The 23103-nt window shown below is 39.4% G+C and overlaps 1 protein-coding gene across 1 annotated transcript in view; it reads left to right on the top strand.

Annotated features, from left to right (window-relative positions):
• slc49a4 (solute carrier family 49 member 4) overlaps window positions 1-23103 on the top strand; it is a 118849-nt gene that overhangs the window by 50184 nt on the left and 45562 nt on the right. Inside the window, exon 5 of the mRNA XM_020931244.2 lies at window positions 1711-1819. Coding sequence (XP_020786903.1) covers window positions 1711-1819 — 109 coding nt within the window. The remainder of the gene's footprint in view (window positions 1-1710; window positions 1820-23103) is intronic.

The raw sequence follows: 23103 nt of genomic DNA on the forward strand, positions 1-23103 counted from the left end.
ACCTGGTAAAAAGTTACATGCTGTGACCCTGAAGCTGCCCTTCCAGCCCTTGTGCAACTTCTTTGACACTTCTCCTTATCTCCCTGTGTCCGTGGACTGGTTTCAAACGATCTCCTCGTTCGACAGTGGTAGGGACAGTAGCCAGCGCCCTGTATCTGTATTTGTGTATGTATGTGTGCATATGTATGTGTGTGATCTAATGGGACTCTCCTCTCTGCCTGTAAACCTTATGGCACTTGTCCAAATCCCATTGAACGCAAGGGAAAGGCTTCTCCAACTCATCATCAGGTTCAGACAGGGCCAAGCTGTTCGAAGCAGAATTCCTTGATGAAAATAAACGTGAAATAAATAAAACATGGACGCAGGCTACGGCAAGGATGCAAAGTTTGAGCTGTAGAGACAGACAAGAGGAGAATTTTCAATGGATTACCCAACTTTAAACTTGATCTATGGCTCAATTTCCTCTTTGGTTTTCCCATATGAAAGTGTTTTCTTATGGTTTTATGCTGTAGTGAAAGAAAGATTCAATTTTTCAAACTTAGAAGTATAGAAAAAATGCTCAAGTAAAAGAAAAAGTATCACATGAAAAAATCTACTTCAGTAAAAGTATTGAAGTACCTATTTAAAAATTTACTTAAAGAGTAAAAAGTAAATGTGTTTCATGCAGATTTCCAGATCTTATCAAATGTCTAATTTAGAGATGTTGATACAGATTTGTTCTGAATTTTGTTCAATAGAAACAACTGAATCGATTGTTTTGGGAGGGGGGTTTGTAGCTGTTTTTATTTGCATGTTTTAGTTTGCTCAAACTGTGAACATGTTAAAAAAAACATCAGCATTTTCAGCAGGTCTCAGACAAGAAGAAAAACATTCTTTTACTTTTCAGTCCTGTTCAAAAATTTAGTGGAGTAGAAAGTACAGCTACATGCTCTCAAATGTAGTAAATACATGTTCTCAAATGTAGTAAAGTAAAAAGTGCAGTTCTTTACTACTTTTACTTAACTATTTGTACTTTGTTACATTGTGCTGTTGGTTTTAAATGAACTACAGCTGGCCCAAAACGGTCCATCCAAAACTGTTCATTGTGTAAGTTTCTGGTGGAGGGTTTGTCACGTTAACGCTTTGTCTGGAATGTTTCACAGTATGGCATTAAACCTTTCTATCTTCATGGAGACCAAACCAGACCAAATTACAGGTCAGATCTGTGGAGAGGTGACCCCTCACAGTCAGAATGTCTGTTTTTCTTGGTATTTTTGAGAAATAAAACCACCTGTAATTCAATAAATGTAACGTAGTGCTGTTTAATGTCATACTGTGGAACATTCCAGGCAGAGCAATGACCATATCTATAGAAACAAGCAGTTGATGGACTTTGAACCAAAAATGTATCGAACAACAGCACTGGGATGAGTAAACTTGTACTTGTGCTTATTAAACGCCTTTTTGTGTACTTCTGAGATCCGAGTTTTGATTTGAAATAATGATGATTAAAGCTGAACTAAGCTCCCCCTGCAGCTCCCTTTTGAGAAAACAAGACATATTTGAAATGTGAACTTTGAACAGAATCCTATTACTAGAACATAAATCACAAATCTCAGTGCTTTTCAGAAAAAGACACAATTACATATTTTCTTGGATTGTTCAGCTTTTTCACACACATTACCTAATTTACTAAAAAAAAAAATTATATTTCTTTTCTCTTCTTTGCAGTAACTTCCGGTTCCTGATGATTGCATTGGCCTATGCAGTGCCCACTGGAGTGATTGCAGGCTGGTCTGGAGTTTTAGACATGGTCCTCACCCCAGCAAAAGTCAGCCAGGTGAGTCCATTCCAGACACCAAAGAGTACATTTTATATAGTCATACGCCATCAGTCATGACTCTACAACTACTGATATGTGAAATTTATTACAAAGGTAAATAAACATTTCGTCTCCAAGTTGGAAAAGCTGAGTTTGAATTGTGTCTTTAGGGTGTTTTATTCTAAATTGGTCCTGTCTGTCGATCCAAAATTATGGGTAGAGCTGAACGGCCATCACTGGATTCTAAAATATAGGTGCCAGCATCTGCATGTTTTTAGTATTGTAGTGTTGTTTTTAGGTTTTTTTTGTTTGGTTTTAGTCCTGGTTTAGTCCTGGTTTAGACCTGAGTTAGACCTGGTTTAGTCCTGATTTAGTCCTGGTTTAGTCCTGGTTTAATCCTGGTTTAGTCCTGGTTTAGTCCTGGTTTAGTCCTGCTTTAGTCCTGGTTTAGCCGTGAGTTACACCTGGTTTAGTCATGGATTAGACCTGGTTTTGTCCTGTTTAGACCTGGTTTTGTCCTGGTTTAGATCTGGTTTTGTCCTAGTTTAGACCTGGTTTTGTCCTGGGTTGGACCTGGTTTAGTCTTAGTTTAGTCCTGGGTTGGACCTGGTTTAGTCTTGGTTTAGTCCTGGGTTGAACCTGGTTTAGTCTTGGTTTAGTCCTGGGTTGGACCTGGTTTAGTCCTGGTTTAGTCCTAGTTTAGTCCTGGGTTAGTCCTGGTTTAGTCCTGGCTTAAACCTTGTTTAGACCTGGTTTAGTCCTGGGTTGGACCTGGTTTAGTCCTGGTTTAGTCCTGGGTGGGACCTGGTTTAGTCTCGGGTTAGATCTGGTTTAGTCCTGAGTCAGACCTGGTTTAGTACTGGGTTAGATCTGGTTTAGTCCTGAGTCAGACCTGGTTTAGTACTGGGTTAGATCTGGTTCAGTCCTGAGTCAGACCTAGTTTAGTCCTGGGTTGGACCTGGTTTAGTCCTGATTTAGTCCAGCTCTTCTCAAGTAGTTCAGATCTGCATTGGTATGTATCAAAAATAGACCAAGAGAGCAGTATTAGTGAACCCTGCGTTCAAATTTATGGGTTTCAGCAAATGATTTCTTTCTGATTTGAAGGATTCAGAGAATGCTGTTATTCCCCAGTTTGAGTCTTTTCACAAATTTGGTTTAATCATGTTCATCATTAACTTAACGATATTTTCATTATTTACTCACCAGAAACCATTAAAAATATTATCTGTCAGTTAAAACCTTAGTTTGCCATTCATTTAAGTTACAAGGACCTTTCCCCATTCAAGAGATATAATACTCTGATATGAATTGAGTTATTGCTATGACAACAGAGGACCGCTGCCAAATCCTTCACATCAGGCAAGAATCCTCATGCCAGAATCCATGAATAGAAATAGGTTTGAATATAGACCGACTCAGTTACATATTAAGATGCATATTTATGTGGGTGTAATAGAAGGAAGGAATTTCATTTTAATAATCTGGAGCCAAAATTAAACAAAAAAAAAAGATCTCTATTCATTGCAAGAAAATAGGTGTAATTTCTGGTTGCTTTAAGACTCTTCAGTAGGGCTTGGAATCATTGAGAAGTTGCAGATACAATACATACCTCGATACATAGGCTGTGGTACCATAGGTCTCGATACAATGATCTTATGATTCAATACGAGTCAATACAATATGTTTCAAATCGATTCAATGCGGTTCAATAAAAAAATAAAGGCTAAATCGTGACTGTGATGCTAAAAGTGTTAAACCACTTCTTGTGCAAAATTAATCTGAAACACGCCCATTTTATTCATCAAAACAATGAAAATGTCAAATGCTGCATAAACGAGTTTCCTTCCTCTGAACAAGCAACAAAATTGTAGCTCTTTTACAAAATAATTTTATCAAATATATGGCAAAAGAAGAAATCCATTTTGCCAACTGGACAAAGTTTGGTCAAATATGTTTCGCAGCTCATCCAAGCTGTGTCTTCAGTTCTGGACACTTCCTTATATCTGCCTTAAGGGAGGAGCTAACTACTATGAAAGTACTCTGAAACACACTTATTTGTTTACAGTTTCTCTTTGTTAGCTAGGCCTCTTTAACTTGCACTGAGTGTGGGGCCGTCTTAATCATTCAGGGCCATAATGGACATTTCACACCTCTGGACCTGACCTGGATATCCCTATTGTTTTCTTGTTTGTTTTGATTTAGGTTTTGAGGATGGCGTTGTAAATAGGAGACAGACATCTGTCTCTTATTTTGTTTCATTCACATTAGTCTGTCTACATATCCAAAGCTCAAAATGCTCTACTCCACCTTGTGATGTCATGAAGGAATATAGGAGACAGATATCTGTTTCAGATATAAGGAAGTATCCACCAATGTCTGACAAGAACTGAAGAAGCAGTTTGAATTGGCGAAACACAGTCGACCAAAATAAACTTTTGTCCAGTTGACAAATTGTGTTTCTTCTTTTAGCATGAATTCTACTTGGACAACTGAGGGATTGTACACACATCTTAGTAAAGTATACCAAAAAATCCTCTTGGCGATATATATCAATACAGCAGCCCATGATATCGATACTGTATCATCACATTAAACGATACGATATACTTTATCGATATTTCAATATTTTTGCACACACACCCCTGCTCTCCAGGTGGAGATGTGTCACTGGCCTGTCTCGTTTTGGCATCTCCATGGTGATAAGGCCAAGTTACAGGTCAGGTCTCTTAGGGGGCAAACTCATTTATATTTATGAAGAGATTTTTGAGCAATAAACATAAGACAGGTGGCAGATCCTCCATCAGAAAAGTTACATAATGCATCTTTAATTTCCAATCTTGATTAAAAGACCCATATTACACTATTTTCTGATCTATGTTATAATGTTCACAAAATCACAAACATACTTGAAGTTGTGTTTTGTTTCATTCACACAAACCCTTAGATATTTGTTATTTGCTCAATACAAGAAGTGCTCCACTGTGTTTTTAAACTCCATACACCTTCACTAGAATCATTATTTCAGGCCTGGAATTGCCAATTTTTTTACTGAAATAAGGTTAAAAGGTAGCTGTTAGCTTGAAAACTACCACTTCATGACGTCACAAGGTGGAGCAGAGCATTTTGAGCTTTGGATATGTAGACCAGGGGTGTCCAAACTTTTTTCATCAAGGGCCACATCTCTAAACACAGATGAAGCAGAGGTCTGATCGAGGGCCGTAGACTGGTGCTCAATACAGTGAATAACTGAAATATGTGCATGTTTAACACGTTAGAATGAGCCATCAGACTTTATTATTGCTAAGATCCTTAAAACCACACACTAAATATTCAATATTGGCTTTATCAGGGTAGATTTTCAAAAAACTTGCAGTAAAAAGTAAATTTTTAATTGATGCAAGGTAATTTGGGCCAATTCTCCTGAAAGCCTGAGGGCCAAGAAAAATTTGTCTGAGGGCCGCATTTGGACCACGGGCCATAGTTTGGACATGCCTGATGTAGACAGACTAATGTAAATGAAACAAAACATGACTCCAGGTATGTTTTTGAGGAGGTAAAAACATTCCAACACGGCTAAAAGCTTAGAAGAATCAATTGTGCATAATATAGGACCTTTAAATACGTCACACTCTAAAATTATCCACGCTTTTTGGAAATAAATATAATCTTGATTAGTAGGATTATTGTAATGCCTCTCTATTTTTGAACACGGCAAACCAAAAACATGCAATCTAAATTAGCTTTAAAATGTCATTATTTTTAACCTTGGAAAATGAGTGCAGCGAACGCTTTCATCCCGTATCTCTACATAAAACCCCGTCATTAAGCACACTTTGAACACTTAAAGGTGATCTCGATTAGCAGGATTACAGTACTGTCTTGTTATTTCTATGCAAATGCTAAATACGGCGGGTGAAATGGCAAGGATTTGATTAGCGAAAGAAAACCGTTTGAATTTGACACCGCACCTTCTGTTGTGAGTTGTTTACCAGACAAAATAAGGCTGCGGAGTCGACAAGTGACAAGTTAAAAGTGCTGCAGATGTTGTTTTGCCATAATCACATTTGTGTACTGAGAAACGCATAAGGTTAGGCTGCGGGCTGGGGGTGGGTTCATGTCAGCAGATAACAGGGGAAATGTCCAAGTCCTGGGCCAATCTAATGAAAGCTGCATGTGTGTCATAAAGGCAAGCGTGTGATGAGTTTTCTTGTGCTTTTTTAGTCCTGGTTTAGTTCTGGTTTGTTGCTGGTTTAGTCCTGGGTTGGACTTGATTTATCCCTGGTTTAGTTCTGGGTTGGACCTGGTTTAGTCCTGAGTTAGTCCAGGTTTAGTCCTGGTTTAGTCCTGAGTTAGACCTGATTTAGTCTGGGGGTAGACCTGGTTTAGTCCTGGTTTAGACCTAGTTAAGTCAAGGTTTAGTCCTGGTTTAGTTCTGGTTTAGTCCTAGTTAAGTCACGATTTATTCATGGTTTAGTTCTGGTTTAGTCTTAGTTAAGTCAAAATCTAGTCCCGGTTTAGTCCTAGTTAAGATAAGGTTTAGTCCTGGTTTAGCCTTGGTTTAGTCCTAGTTACATCAAGGTTTAGTCCTGGTTAAGTGAAGGTTTAGTCCTTTTTTAGTCCTAGTTAAATCAATGTTTAATCCTGGTTTAATCCTTGTGTAGTGCTAGTTAAGTCAAGATTTAGTTCTGGTTTAGTTCTGGTTTCGTCCTAGTTAAGGCAGAATTTAGTTCTGGTTTAGCCCTGGTTTAGTCTTTGTTAAGTCAGGATTTAGTTCTGGTTTAGTTCTGGTTTAGTCCTAGTTAAGTCAAGGTTTAGTCCTGGTGTAGTCCTGGTTTAGTCCTAGTTAAGTCAAGGTTTAGTCCTACCTTGCTTTTGTTCACACTTTGCTTTTGTTCATTTGGTGTGAAACTGGTTTTGGTTCAGTCCTGGAATTGACGTGTTCACACCTTTGTGGTGTGTAATGTCCTGCTTGTCTTCTTGGAAATATACTGTAATTGCATGAAATTTTCCCTAGTACAGAATTAAAGTTAAAATATAGGGATCCATGGAGACAAGCAGCTGATGCCACAGGTCAGATCTCTGGAGAAACGAGCCCACTCACGATAAGAACACATGCTTTTCAAGGTATTTTGCAATAACAACACATGCTATCAAAATGGAGACAAGGAGGTGATGGACCCAAGTTACATAGTGCACCTTTATTCTTTAACCTTAGTTTGTACTGAAAATAGATAATAATTTATGTAGCAGTAGTAGTAGTAGTAGTAGTAGTAGTAGTAGTAGTAGTAGTAGTAGTAGTAGTAGTAGTAGCAGCAGCAGCAGCAGCAGCAGCAGCAGCAGCAGCAGCAGCAGCAGCAGTGTAGTGTGCTTTAGTCCTAGTTTACTTTGTGGTTTAACTGTTATTTTGTTCTGGTTTAGTCCTTCAGAACACTTAGACCAGGTTAATTTCTTGTACTGCCCTGGTTTGTCCTGTTGAAAACCTGATTAAGACGTGATTAAGACCTGGTTTAGACCTTGTTTGGCCTCAGCTTCAACCTGTTTTAGTTTAGACCTATTCAAGTGCTTTTTGTCCTTGGATTACCTGAATGTACATTAACACATATTCAAAAAATACATTGTTTTTTCCCCTTTCCTTCCTCGGTATCACACATCCCGCTGAATCTAATATAATCCTAATGTGAGTTGTTGTTTACCGGTTGCATGAATTTAAATCAAAACTTAAGGCGTGGGAGGTTGGATTGTTAACAAAAGGTAGATCTCCGGGTTGGCAGTTCACAAACTCTGTAGAAATGGAATCAAAGTGGAAAGTTCCATAGAAAAGTGCAGCAAATATGAAACACAATGTGACTTTGACATGAAGGAGTGGGTTTCTCCTCTTCTCTCTTATGCATTTTGTCCTTTGTGAATACTGATTTTCTATTGTGCATATTCAGCATCTTTGACTGCAGGTGGGGCACAGAACTGAAGCATGGTAAGGCAAGGTGTTAGCGACTTTTTGGAGTGAAGAAAATTATATATATGACTGTTTTCATAATTTTTGTTTAAAGGTGCTATATTACACAAAATGCATTCTTTTGAGCTTTAAGACATGTTATAATGTTGTTACCTCCTCATAAACATACCTGGAGTTGTGTTTTGTTTTATTCACACATGTTTAAGTAACCCTTTATTATTAGTCTGTCCACATCTCCAAAGCTCAAAATGCTCTGTTCCACGTTGTGATGTCATGAAGCGGTAGTTTTCAAGTTCATAGCAACCTTTTACGTTTTGTTCAGAGGAGATTGGAAATTCCAGGGATGAAATTATCTAAATGATTCTAGTGAGGATGGAGAGTGGAAAACGTCTTGTATTACCACACGACATCACAAAGTGGAACTGAATGTTTTCTGGTTGGGAGAAGAACTCATAAACACTACTTCAGGTAAGGCTGAACAATCTATTGTTTTGGACCAAAAATCGCGATCTGAGACAACACGATTTTGGTAGAGTCAAAGCCATGTATTTTTGCAGTGCTCCTAAAGCCTAATTTATGGAATTATGGATCTGCGTCGAGGTCTACGCACCGCAAAGTAATTCACCGCCACAATGTGAGGAGACAAGGATTTAAACCTGGTGTTCATGTAAAGTTTAACATGAACCATCTCCAACACAATATGCGCACAGAACAGACTCATCATCAGCAGCACATCCCCCTGTCACAGAGAGAACACATATAGTCCACTGAGTTGTGTCTTTTAGTCCAACAGAAGCTGACCGCATCAGAGCACACGAAGCAAGCTGTTTTTTCAGTGCTTATAGTTTATGCAAATTAGCCATGCGGTTTTAAGTTTCGTTTCTGTAAAACATAAACAAATATGTGCAAAGCTGCATTAAACACATTATTACTCAATGTATACTGAAAGAAAGAAAAACAGAGTACAAGAAATGGCGTACAGGAAATGTATGTAGAGCAGTGGTAGAGAGGACCTGTCACAGCCCTTATTGTTATCTTCCCCCTGCTGTCTGCATCGTTTTGTCGCATAGTTATACAATTTCTGAGGTGCACGTGGTTGGGGGTTCATGTCAACGCAGACTCTCTGCATCGTGAGGCAGACGATGACGCTGGACTGTAAACTGGGCTTTATGTGTCACTGGCCTGTCTCGTTTTTGCATCTCCATGGTGATAAGCCCGAGTTACAGGTCAGGTCTCTTAGGGGGCAAAGTCGTTCACATATTTATGAAGAGATTTTTGAGCAATAAACACAAGACAGGTGGCAGATCCTCCATCAGAAAAGTTACATAATGCATCTTTAATTTCCAGTCTCTTGATTAAAAGACCCATATTACACTATTTTCTGATCTATGTTATAATGTTGTTTAAAAATCACAAACATACTTCAAGTTGTGTTTTGTTTCATTCACACAAACCCTTGCATATTTGGTATTTTCTCAATACAGGAAGTGCTCCACTGTGTTTTTAAACTCCATACACCTTCACTAGAATCATTATTTCAGGCCTGGAATTGCCAGTTTTTGCTGAAATAAGGTTAAAAGGTAGCTGTTAGCCTGAAAACTACCGCTTCATTGTCCAGTGTCAAATCATCGGTGCTGGACTCTGGTATGATGTAAGTTTCTGTGATGTTTGCAAATGCTCATGTGCACTGAAAGTTGATTTGAAAAAAAAAAAAAATCATGCATGAAATTGAAATCGCAATATCTGTCAGAAAAATGGAAAATAATTTTTTTTCTTAAAATTGTTCAGCCATGACAGGTATATTTGTGAAGAGGAAATTACATTATAACAGAGATTTAGAAAATAACATAATATGGGTCCTTTAATGAGGGGTTGTTCCTCTGCACAAAGCAGTTTCTGTAAAATTACATGGTTCCTACTGTTGTTCGATAATTAACTTGAAAAATAAGGCACTTTTGGCAATTTTTAGGAAGGAAAATTCACTGTCTAAAATGTCAAATTCAACTCTGATCAACTCCGATTTTTTTATACCATTTTTTTTTTTTACCCCTTTACTATTCTAAATTAATATGTTTGTCCAGCTTCTGTTAAAAGTGAACTATCAATCTCATGGACTTAAAATAAAATATTCATGGCAATCTCTAACCTACTTATTTTCACTCAAATCAACCATTCTGAGAAGACCAGTTATAACCCAAGAATTCACAAAATTGTATTAGGACTTTTATATTAATTCCACCTGACTATTCTTTTGCCTAATTACAAATCCCTAAATCTCATGTTTAGTGAGATCCGCTTCAGTTTATATTGGAATTGTCAAGACCCAACAAATGCTCGTTCTGCTCTCTTATCAAACCATCCCCAGGGACACTAGCGATTTGTATTCTTATATTTACACCAAATAACTCAAGCTAAATTTGAAATCTTCCTCTGTGTAGAGCTTGTTCCCACTTAAAATGAGAGCAGATCAGACAGAGGCCAAAACACCAGAGCCTCAGCTTCACAAAGAGTCCATCCATTTATCTGTGGTGTAAAGGGTTTAGAAACATTGAGTTTTTTGTAATATTTGTTTTTGTAATATTATCATGTGGTCTTTATAGTTCTGTTTTGGATCGAGGCCGCTCTTCAGGAAAGGTTCAACTTTGTCCTGTGATAATTTTCAGTATTGACACTTGATAATTATTTCGTTTCAATAGCAGTTTTAGTATTGATTTACTGGTCGCATTTTTGACGTCTCTCAAAGGAATGGAGGGCAATCAAAAACTTAGTCTTGCACGTTCTATTCTTTCTTGTCTGAATTCAGTAAATCTCAAAACCTTAACATTTTTATAAACTGTTACTACTATAATTTAATTTTAGCCTTAGTTAGTACCGTTTGAATTTGTAGGATCTGCACAAGCTAAGTCCTGGTTTAGTCTTGGGTTAAACCAGGTTAGTTAGTCCTGGTTTAGGCACATAGACCATATCACCCTGGGACTAAACCTGGGACTAAACCTGGGACTAAACCAGGGACCACACCTGGGACTAACCCAGGGACTACACGTGGGACTAAACCTGGGACTAACCCTGAGACTAAACCTGAGACTAAACCAGGGACTAAACCAGGGACTAAACCAGGGACTAAACCAGGCACCACAGCTGGAACTACACCTAAGACTACAACCTGGGACTAAACCTGAGACTAAACCTGAGACTACATGAGGGACTACACCAGGGATTACACCAAGGATTACACCAGGGACTACACCTGGGACTGAAGCTGGGACTAAACCTGGGACTACACCTGGGAATAAACCTGAAGCTAAAGATGGAACTAAAGATGGAACTGCACCTGGGACTAACCCAGGGACTACACGTGGGACTAAACCTGGGACTAAACCAGAGACCACACCTGGGACTAAACCCGGGACTAAAGCTGGAACAGCTCCTGGGACTAAACCCGGGACTAAACCAGGGCCTAAATCTGGGACTAACCCAGGGACTACACGTGGAACTAAACCTGAGACTAAACCTGGGACTAAACCAGGGACCACACCTGGGACTAAACCTGGGACTAAACTGGGAAACCTGGGACTACTAAACCTGGGACTAAACCTGGGACTAAAACCTGGGAAACTAAACCTAAACTGGACAACCTGGGACTAAACCCGGGACTAAAGCTGGAACGGCACCTGGGACTAAACTCGGGACTAAAGCTGGAACAGCACCTGGGACTAAATCCGGGACTAAACCAGGGCCTAAATCTGGGACTAACCCAGGGACTACACGTGGGACTAAACCTGGGACTAACCCTGAGACTAAACCTGAGACTAAACCTGGGACTAAACCAGGGACTACAGCTGGAACTACACCTGGGAATAAACCTGAAACTAAAGATGGAACTAAAGATGGAACTGCACCTGGGACTAAACCTGGGACTCAACCTGGGCCTGAACCTGGGAACCTGGGACTACAGCTGGGACTACAGCTGGGACTACATGGGACTAAACCAGGCCTAACACTAAACAGAACCAAACCAAGTCTACATCAGGATTCAGCTCAGCTCATTTTACCCCAGTTTGACCTTGTATTTACCCATATAACTCCTGGTTTAGCCCTGATTTATTTCTAATTCCCTCCTGGTTTTAGCTTTTATCCAAACATAGCTTTGTTGTTGCTTTCCCAAACTAAATCTTCCTCCGTTTCTTATTAGACCTGTTCTATTCTGTCAATGTCTGAAACCAGGTGGCCATTGTAATTGTTTTCTCTGGTTTAGCTTTGGGGTAGCACCATTCCTGCTCTGTCCTATCATTCTTTTACTTCTAAATGTTTCTCTGCCTATTTCTCCAATTTGGGAAAAGGTTATTAAAATATTCGCTCACCGCCGCGGGCCACAAGCTCGACCGGATAGCGAGAGACTAATTTAGCGTTTCCCAATTAATGCCTGTACCCCTTTAATTTGTTCCTCTCACGCAGGTGGGGAAAAGCGGCAGAGTGGTTGGTCCTGTTTTAACTTTTTATAATTGCTTCCTTGGGCGGCTTTCAGCACTGCGCAGTCCTGTTTATGTTGAGGTGCGATCATTTATTTGGAGTGAGAAATGGCTTTGCAAATATGTGATGGCGTATGTGTAGGATTGAACATTTGGTATTTGCTTGTAAGTTAAAGGTGCAATGTGGTGCTTTTCCGGTGGAGGGAACGCCTGATTGTCCTTGTCGAGATGCTTTAACATTTACCTGGAATGTTCCGCAGTTTGGCATTTACCTTATCTATCTCCATGGAGACAATTAGGTGACAATGAGGCAGACCTTGTTATGAGTGAGACTTGTGGAGAGCGGGTCCTGCTAATGTTTCTCAAAGTATTTCTGAGCAATAAAAATACCTGTAACTCAATAAATGTATGGTAGACAAATGCCATGCTGTGGAACACTCTAGGCAATCTCCATGGAGACAAGCAGATGGCACACCCTCCACCAGAAAAGTTACACAGTGCACCTTTAAAGATGGACCGTGGAAATCTTCTAGTGGGGTATCCAGCACCTGCTTGACTCCATGGAGATGTTATTGCTTTCCTTGCAATGTTCCACAGAATGGCATTAAATTTGTCTATCTTGGATGTATTCAGTTACGGATGTTTTATTGTTAAAAAAAAAAAACATACTGTGGAAAATCTGACCTGTAACTTGGCATGGTGGGTACTCAAAAAACAAAACCTTTTTCTTAGATGAAACTTGGTGTGCACAGATTCATAAAAGGAGTTTCTATTGTAAGATTGCGTATGTTTTAAAGGTGCACTATGTAACTCTTCTGGTGGAGGATCAGCCACCTGCTTGTCTCCACAGAGATGTTTTTGCTTTGCTGTTCGACAGTATATGATCTGTCTTCAAGGAGACAAGCCGATGGCACGGCACCACAAGAATGCATACTAACTGAATAAATACAAGATAGATATGTTGAATATAGTACAGTTTTAAGGTCACTCACATTTAGTTTAGAGCTAGAGCTCCCTTAGCCCAGGCATCCATGATCTATTGGCAGATCGTGGCATAATTCGCCCGGTGTTGCCTCCCTGTCTTGGTGAATGTGTATTATGAATGTGAATGTGGGTGGATAATTTAAGTTTATTTTTTTTATTTCCCATGAGGAGGACTCAAATATACATTGAGGAAAAATTTATTTACATTTTACAGAAACAAAACTAATTTGCATAAACTATAAGCACAGAAAAAAACAGCTCGCTCTTTGTGCGCTGATGCAGACAGCTTCTGTTGGACTAAAGGACATGACACAGTGGAATATATGTGTTCTTTCTGCTGATGCGCTGCTGATGGTGAGTCTGTTCTGTGCTTATATCACGTTGGAGATGGTGCATGTGAAACTTTTCGGAGATAAGTCTGCATGTTATACGCATAGACCGTATAGTGCTGCGGCTTTGTAGTTTACCAAAATTGTTCGAAACATATTTTTAAGCACCGTGTATCATATAAAATCGGTTGAAGGTCAGTAAGCACAACCAGAAATAATACATAAGGCTCACTGTCGATTTTTGAGAAAATTAAAGGATTAGTCCGAAAAATACGTTATACTTTCATTAAATTATATATATTGTATCATCAAGTCTGCTGTGTACTGTCTGCATCTAATTAGAAAGCATTTTATTGATATGTAATTAGGAAGTGTGCAGTTAGCATGCTAGTTTTAGATAGATAGAGAGTTTATTGATCCTGAAGGAAATTCAAATTTCGGCAGTAACAACATAGAAAAAAACATAGCAACATAGAAAAAATATTTAATGTTGGCAGTCCTTTCTCTTTTATTATTTATTAGCTTTACGGTGACGGTAAAACTCCACACTCTGAAAGCTGTAAAAAATGCTTATAAACTCATATATATATATAATTAGGATGCATAAGATAAGATTTTTAATAATAAAGAAACAGTTTAAAATGAACTAGTTTTGTTTTTCACGTTATTAAGACTAAGTCTAAATGTGTCTCCTCTCCGGCTGTCCGTGGCCTGCAGAAAAACAAAGTGAATTGTTTCATGGTGACTCAAAGGGAATGCTGACAAATACATTACCTGTGAGTGCATCCGGCCTGGAATAATTTGATCTCCGGCCTCAGAGTTGTCGCTCATTTTAGATGAAAACAGCCGTGATGGACAGATGCTGCTTCCTGTCAGACAGAGAACAGGAAAGAGGAGAGAGAGGCTGCACAACACGACTGTGAGGACATGACAGCAGCAAGATGGTGCACTAAAATAGATTTGGCATAAAAAATATTTGACTTGATTTTTTCATAATAAGGTCTCATAGTTGTCTTAATTAGGTTTTCAAACTGAAGTCTGAAGTCTGGTCTAAAGACTGAATTAAATCTTGCATAAATGAAGGAACTGACACCATTAAAATGACAAATAATACTTTTGATACTTTCATACTGTTCATACGGTCTAATATATTACTATTATTACTAGAGTTGTTCTGATACCAATACGGCACATTTTTCAGGTATTGGTATCAGAGTGGACTCAGACCAAATTACCGATACTGATACTGATTTGGACACTGAATTTAGTAGGACAGAGAGTGCAGCTGACAACGGTGCTTACTCAGGCTCTGTTTACTCTCCGAGGATGAGTGTCTTTATACAGGCCTCACTGTAGTAGAAGTAGAAAAGTAAAAGTGCATAAATCATTATTAGGGGTGTAATAATAACCGAAATATCATGATATCGTATCGTCAAAGTTCTCACAATAATATCGTGAACCATCACAATATGTCTAATTACAAGTCTCTTTGCTTAAATTAAGAGTTATGGTGCAGCTATAGCTAAAAAAAGACAGAGGGAACTACATAGACCATGATCCTTTGCTCCATTTCAGACTTTGCAGACTACATGAAGAAATAACATTTCTAAGCACTTTTAAGTCTTGTCAAGGCATTTTAAGACGAAAAAGTAGCATATTAACAGTTTTAGCTGTTTAGCCTCCACAAAATATCGCAATAAATATCGTACCGTGAGATGTATATCGTGAAAATGTTGTACTGAGAGATTTGAATATTGTTACATCCCTAATCGTGAGCCTCCCCACCATTTTGTGAGCTTTCCCACGATATCACAATAAATATCGTACCGTGAGGTTCATACCGTGACAATATCGTATCGTGAGACTTGGATATCGTTACACCCCTAATCATTATACATATGACTAATACTTCAGCCCTCAAAATCACGTTCTTGTGCATTTTCTTAAGCGATAGCCATATAGTAGTTATTTTATGCTCTTGTACTGTTACAAAATCGAACTGGTATCGGTATCGGCAGTTATACTAAGGCCATGTGCCAGTATTGGAACGCATCCCCAAAAAATGGTATCAGAACAACACAAATTATTATTGTTAAAGTGGATTACATTATCATTTTGGATTATTGATCATTCTTAAATTTGTACACACTCATCTGTACACACATGGATTTGATCAGATTTAGTTTTGCTCAAAATGAGACGACTGTGCGCTGTCTGCATCTAATTACAAAGTTTTTAACGGTTAGAGAATCAGGAAGTGCACTATTACCATGCATTACCATCATAAACCGTATATATGAATGGTCATAGTTAGCCCGCTTGCCGCTGCGTTTCAAATAGGAAGTGCACTGGGAAACTCCTCCAGCTCCTCGACCCTGGCTCTCATTGACTTCCATCAGGATTTTGTGGCTCCTCTCTCTGTAACTTCTGCAGTGAGCCTCATCGTATTGGTCTTAAAATGTTCATATTAACCCACTCTGCATGATCCTCAATTTCATTTTGCTATTTTGTTCCTAAATCAAGATATGAACATAAATAATGGACCAATCAGATGCCTTTATTATCTGAGATCTCTCCTGAAGCGTTAGTAATAAGTTTGATTGACAGCTAGTGCGTTTTGTTGCTACATAAGCCTCCTTCCCGCTTTCAGGTGAGAAGGATGGCCACATTTCACGACGTTAATCATGATTGATTGATTGATTGATTGATAGCATTTATATAGCGCCTTTCAGGATACCCAAAGTGCTTTACAGTTCAATATTCAGTCACTCCACACTCAGTGGTGGTAAGCTACTACTGTAGCCACAGCTGCCCTGGGGCAGGCTGATGGAAGCGAGGCTGCCAATCTGCGCCATCGGCCCCTCCAACCACCACCATCACTCACGCTCACAGCACTTTCATACTAGGCAATGTGGGTGAAGTGTCTTGCCTAAGGACACAACAACAGTTTTTTGCCACTGGCGCCCCACTGATTGGCTCTTGTGGTTGCAGTGACACTTGCAGTCAGGTTTCCAAATTCTCCAAATTTGCTCCTGTAACCATTCACATCGGGAGCTTCATTTGAGTGGAGCTGAACGCTGTGGATGACGTCACACTCACTTAGTCCACATTTTTATACAGTTTATGATTACCATAAAACACTCTGATCTCCCGAGAGTTGTGAAAAGTGCTTATAAACTCATCAGGGTGACTAATTAGGATGCTTAGAATGCATAAAGTAAGTGAGGAATAAATTTGGACCGCGGCAAATGACTTTTTTTCCACATTTTAAGACAGTAAAAAATGAGTTAGAGCGCCTTTAGGATTATTCATTGTCCAAAAATGTGACAATATTTTGTGGGTTAATCCTCTTTAAATCTTCCTGGGGTCAAATATTCCTGCAGGGTCCAAAAAGTCTCTCAGAATTCAATTATATTTTTGTATAGAAAGCAAATCTGGTGACACTTGCAACCTGAGGCCCCATTTTGTAACTTTGCCCATTTAATCCTCTCAACTCCTCCCTCTCTTTCTCTCTCACTCTTCTCCCTCCCTCCCTCTCTCTCTTTCCTCCCTCCCTCCTCTCTCTCTTTCCTCCCTCCCTCCCTCTCTCTTCTTTCTTTCTTTTCTCCCTCCCTCACTCTCTTTCTTTACTCTCCCTTCTTCTCTCTCCTCTCCCCGCCTTGTATTTCATCCACCTCTCTATTCCCTCTGTTTCTCTCCCTCCCCCCCTCTCCTTTTCTCTTCTCTGTTTTTCTTTCAGCCCCCCCTCTCTTTCTCTCTCTCTCTCTTTCTCTTTCTTTTCACTCTGTTTTTCCTCCTTTTCTCTTGCGCTCTCTCTCTTTCTCTGTCTCTCTTTCTCTCTCTCTCTTTCTTTTCACTCTGTTTTTCCTCCTTTTCTCTTGCTCTCTCTCTTTCTCTCACTTTCTCTTTCTTTTCACTGTTTTTCCTCCCTTTCTCTTGTTCTCTCTCTCTCTTTCTCTTTCTTTTCACTCAGTTTTTCCTCCTTTTCTCTTGCTCTCTCTCTCTTTCTCTCTCTTTCTTTTCCCTCTGTTTTTCCTCCCTTTCTCTCTCTCGTTCTCTCTCGCTGTCTCACTTTCTCTTTTCTCTCTTCTTCCTTTGTGTGTCTTTCTTTTCTTTCCCTCTCTCTCTGTTTTCTCATTTTCTCCCTCTTTCTCCCCCTCCCCTCCCTCCTTCCGTCCATCTCCGTCAGCACTTTCTTCGCTTTTGGCTACCTCCTCTGGGCAATTGCACTTTATAATATAGATTTTTTTTTTCTTTCTTTCCTCACTGTCCGTCTTTGTCCAAACAAACTTACGCCCCGAAAGAGGAAACCATCTTGGAATCCCTTTTAATATTGACGACCGACCAGTGCACTCTAGTGATCTATAGATTTTGGGGACGGGTCAAATCCCAGGTGCAGTAAATCCCCTCTAGATATTTTTAAAGAGATGATGGATTGACGAAAACGCTCAAATTCGAAAGGGACATTGGGGTGGGTGATTGATAGGGGCATAGCTGCGGGCGACGCTCAGATCAAACAAGTCAGATTTAAAAAGTTGTGGATTTTTTAAACTTTTCCAACCCCGCGGCCAAATTGGGAGTTTTCGATCATACGGAGAGGATTGGCGGTGGTGATGAATTGAAGTTTTCTGGGGTATATTTTCACTTGCCAATTATCAGGAGTAAAATATTGGCAGTGATGTGCATGGCTAATAGTATGACCTCATTTGGCTAAAGCTCTCAGTAAGTGGGTGGAAGTTTGACCCAAAGCTAAACATGAAGCGTAATTTTGACACGGAAAAACATGTTATTCGGAGGTTTTGAACACACTCCTGGTCCGGGGCAGTTCATTAAAGGTCCTATATTACGCAAAGTTGACTATTACGGGTTTTAAGTTGTGTTAGAACGTTGTTACGTCCTCAAAAACAGACCCACAGTTGTATTTTGTTTCATTCACACAAATAATCCTGTCTAATTTATATCTCCAAATCTCAAAAATGCTTTTACAGTCCCAGGGTAGAAATTATCCATATGATTCTAGTGAAGGTGTATAGAGTTTAATAACACTGGCCACGTTTGCATGATGATTTTTAATTCCGAATGAATTATTCCGAATTAAATAGTTCAGAATTAAAATATTCTCCCTCGAGTTTACATGGAAATAATAATTCTGAATTGATTAAATCGCCTTCATTTAATTCTGCTCAACGTCTGGGTCTCGGAAGGGTTCTGATTGGATTGGGACACAAATGTATTTACGTCTACCGGTAGAAAATACACACTTCAGCTGCTATCGGCTTTATTGTCATTGTCGGTTTGCCGTTACGTCACGGACACAAACATGATCCAAACTTTGCAATCACTGCGATGATAATTAAGCAGCAGCTCGAAAATGTTCTCATCACGCTTTATGTCTGTGAGTTGAGGAGGAGAAGGGAAGAGTGTTGGAGAAGGGAGGAAGAAGACAAACTGAGACAATGATTGCTCTACCTCAGCCCACTCCCGCATCCCGCTCACAAATCCAAAAAGCAGCGGATGAAAGTCCAAAGCCAGGACTGGTGGAGCTGGATCATTTGGATCTCGTCAGAAGGGCGACCCAACAAGCATGCGCTGAACGACCGGAATTATTTTTAAGAAGAATAAACATTTACATGATCAAGGAATAAATTAATTCTGCTTTAAAATCGTAATAAACCACCCACTTACTTCGGAATTAATTTAATTCAGAATAATTGTTTTCATTAGGAATTCATTATAATGTTTACATACTCTTTTCAAAGATGAATTAATTTTAATCATCAGTAGCTCAGTTGGTAGAGCATTCGCCCACTGATCTAAAGGTTGGTGGTTCGAGTCCAGTTCTCGACATAAAAAAAAAACATCACAGGTTGAGCTTTCAGATCCACTGACCCACAGGTTGGCTGATGTGATTCCAGCTCGCACAGATGAATGCTGTCATTGTGTCCTTGGGCAACCCACCTCGCCCGCAGTGTCTGCGTACACTGGTGAATGTGTGTGTGAATGGGTGAGTGGTTCCTTGCGCTTTGAGTGCCTTGCAGGTGGTAAAGCGCTATAGAAAAATGTGACCATTTATCAATTCAGAATTAAAGTATTTTTATTCGTAATTAAAGCTCTCATATAAACGTGGCAACTTTCTATTACACCTGTATCACCACATGACCTCCCAAGGTGGTTTTTCTGTTTGACAGAATCTGTGTAAGAATCAGGGTTTGTGTTAAACATGTTTGAATGAAACAAAACACAACTCCAAGTATGTTTTTGTTTTTGTTTTTTTTGTAACATAGATCAGAAAAAAGTGTATTATGACCCTTTAACCAAGAACTTGCATGATATAGTCTACTCCTCGTCCTAACTCAAGAACTGAATTTACAAAACAGTAACTTTGAGTAGTGATTTTCATGCACTTTTACTTCAGCACACACTTGGCACTAGAAATTGAGTACATTTTATGACTTTCATTTGAATTTCCTTTACTACATAGTACTATAGGCTTCAGGCTTAGTATATAGGCCTACTTAATTAAGGGAGTAGGGGTTATTTAAGTTATTGGGTATTAAATATGTACTCATTAAGCTTGAATCATTATGAATAAAGTCATTGTTCACTCTTTATTAAGGCTGATTAATTAAAATGTAGATGTAGTACTTATAAAGTGTTACGTGTAAATGATTTCTCTGCCTGTGTAGATAAAGTGTTGCCGTGCCGACTGAAGCGCTGAGCGTCTCCATAGCGACCCTGAATCACACACAGGTGCCTCGCAGCTCTCATCCGTCAGACTAATGTCGCTTTAATGTGCAACCGTAATTTAGCATTAGCATTTAGCATTCAAACCACTTCAAGTTTTGTTCTCTCACAAAGGTTGTAAAAACTTTTGACACTTCCTCAGCGTTACAAATCAAAACAGAACCGCTTGAAGGTATAAGATATTAGACACAATTCTGTATCATGAGCATTTTACCGTGTCCTCTAAACAAAATATCCCTGGGGGTGTGATGCTAACTAAAGGCACTACTCTGTCCAAAGCTCTATTAGACTTTAATCTGAGTTTTATTTTAACACAATCTGACCATAAAGAACTGATTTAGTTGGAACTATAACAGCTAAGATGATTGGTGCAGTTAAACACGTCTCTCACACATTACATTATGGTACGTTCTTTTATCCAAATCGCTTGGAGGTCCGGAGATACGCACTAACACGTCCCTTTTCCTTGGACGGCACAACTCGGAACTTGGAAGAGCTCGGAGGAGACCGTGCAAAGATTCTGAGATAGAATCCAAGATGGCTGAGTCCAATGTCACTTGTAGTATGAACTGTTTTAATTGTGTTTGGGGGAAAAAAAAGTATCAGTATCGGAATGCATCTCCAAACAACACTAATTATTACTGTTAAAGTGGATCAGATTTAGTTTTGCTCAAAATGAGACTGCTGTGCGCTGTCTGCATCTAATTACAAGGCGTTTTGAGGTCAGAGAATCTGGAAGTGCACTATTACCATGCATTACCATCATAGACCGTATATATGAATGGTCATAGCAAGCCCGCTTGCCACTGCGTTCCAAATAGGAAGTGCGCCAGCAGGCTCCTCCGGCTCCTTCTGACTCTGGCTCCCATTGACTTACATTGGGATCTTGTGGCTCCTCTCTCTGTAACTGCTGCTGTGAGCTTTGTCATTTTGGTCTTAAATTGTTTGTCTTAATCCGCTCTACATGATCCTGAACTTTTCATTTCACTATTTTGTGTTTGGACGCTTTGATATGGTTTAAATGACAGTTTGAGTCACTCGTATTACTGCAGTTCCTTACTGCGTCCGTATCACTGCCGATGGTTATGTTAGTCAGTGTGGCTCATGTTTTAGTCCATTTCCTGTGTGTTTTCACTTCACTAATATACTAAATTATAACATTTCTACTGAATTCTTCCTCAAGGTTGTGTAGTTGAAGCACATACTTACTTTGGAGCGCCTGGTATTCGGCCAATGCTAAAGAAACAACAACTTTCCATTTAGCGTCCATGTTCTTCTTCAAGTCGAACATGAGAAATATAATAAAACGCTTGTGAAAAACGCTGAAAGTGTGGACATGACGTCATATCCTCTGAGTGGGAGACAGATGGATAAACGAACACACCATCAATGACCATAAACGATGAGTTTGGTCACATTCTCCTGAAAACTTGTTTAAAAGCAGTTTTTCTTGAGTTTTTAGACCACATTAAAACTTTTTTTTTTTTTTTTTTTTTACAGTGTTTGCTAGTGTGCGCACTGTGCCTCCATGGTAACTCCTGAACATTGCACCATAGACATACATGTAGAACACCCCCTGCACCCTCACTGCAAAGTCTCAATTTGGTTTCATTCATGCAGCACAAAACCCTCAGTTGCAGTTTGTTAAGCAATCAATTAAAGCTGCACCATGCAACTTTTCAGGTGCTTGTCTCCATTAAATGTTATTGGATTGCCCGGGAGCTGTGTAACATTCAATTTAAATCTCTGGAGACAAAAAGGTGATGCCAACAGGCCAAGTTATATGCCAGATCTGTGGAGAGGCAAGTGCACTCATAAATAAAATCACAAATGCATGACAGATAGAATAATAAACAAACAAAACACAGCAGGTATGTCTTTGAAGGATTGTCCAGCAGTTACCATGGTGACATAATGCACTCATTAGCAATACAAGTATTTAGATTATCTGAAAACTCAACCATTAAGACCCCATCCACACTAGTATGTATTCTAGTTGTTGTCATTGTGGATACAGTGTTCATCCACACTAATCCGATTGAAAACAACTCCAGAGACGGATCTCATGCCGCCAGCTCCCACGAATTCATCCGAGTACAGATCTGATCCGGCACTGTGTGGACGCCTGAAAACGGTGGTACAGTGATGTAGGTCTATGCGCCGTGAAATAATTCACTGCCAAAACGTTAAGAGGCTAGAATATATGTCCATTCATATATATGATCTATGCATATGCAGACGTATAATCTCTGAAAAGTTTAATGTGAACCATCTCGAACGCGATAGAAGCACAGAACAGACTCACCATCAGCAGAACACCCTCTGTCACAGAAAGAACACATATAATCCACTGAGTCGTGTCCTTTAGTCTGACAGAAGCTGAACCGCATCAGCGCATAAGGAGCGAGCTGTTTTTTGAGCGCTTAGTTTATGCAAATTAGCCATGTGGTTTTAAGTTTCAATTCTGTAAAATGTAAACAAATATGTGCAAAGCTGTGTGGATAGGGAAGGATTGCGAACACAGAAACGACGTGTCTGGACGCAAATCATTTCCGATACGGTGATACGGTGATTCGTTTCAGTGTACATGTAGCCTTTTTTAAACAATACATTTTCCTGAGCCTGTTAGCATCACTTCTTTATAGACTGTGTCAAAACAAAACTCAGATTAACGTTTAACTTGAGCAACAGCTTCAGACAGAGCAGTGCTTACAGCTAGCTTCACCTCACAGGGCATGTTGACGTCATCAGCTGCAAAATATCAATACAATGTCACCTTTAAAATAATAAAGTGGTTTAACTTAGCTTTATTACCGAGGACTG

The sequence above is a fragment of the Boleophthalmus pectinirostris genome, unplaced genomic scaffold, assembly GCF_026225935.1.
Source record: "Boleophthalmus pectinirostris isolate CB_2022bp ecotype Guang Dong unplaced genomic scaffold, ASM2622593v1 HiC_scaffold_1, whole genome shotgun sequence".
NCBI classification, from domain to species: Eukaryota; Metazoa; Chordata; class Actinopteri; order Gobiiformes; family Gobiidae; genus Boleophthalmus; species Boleophthalmus pectinirostris.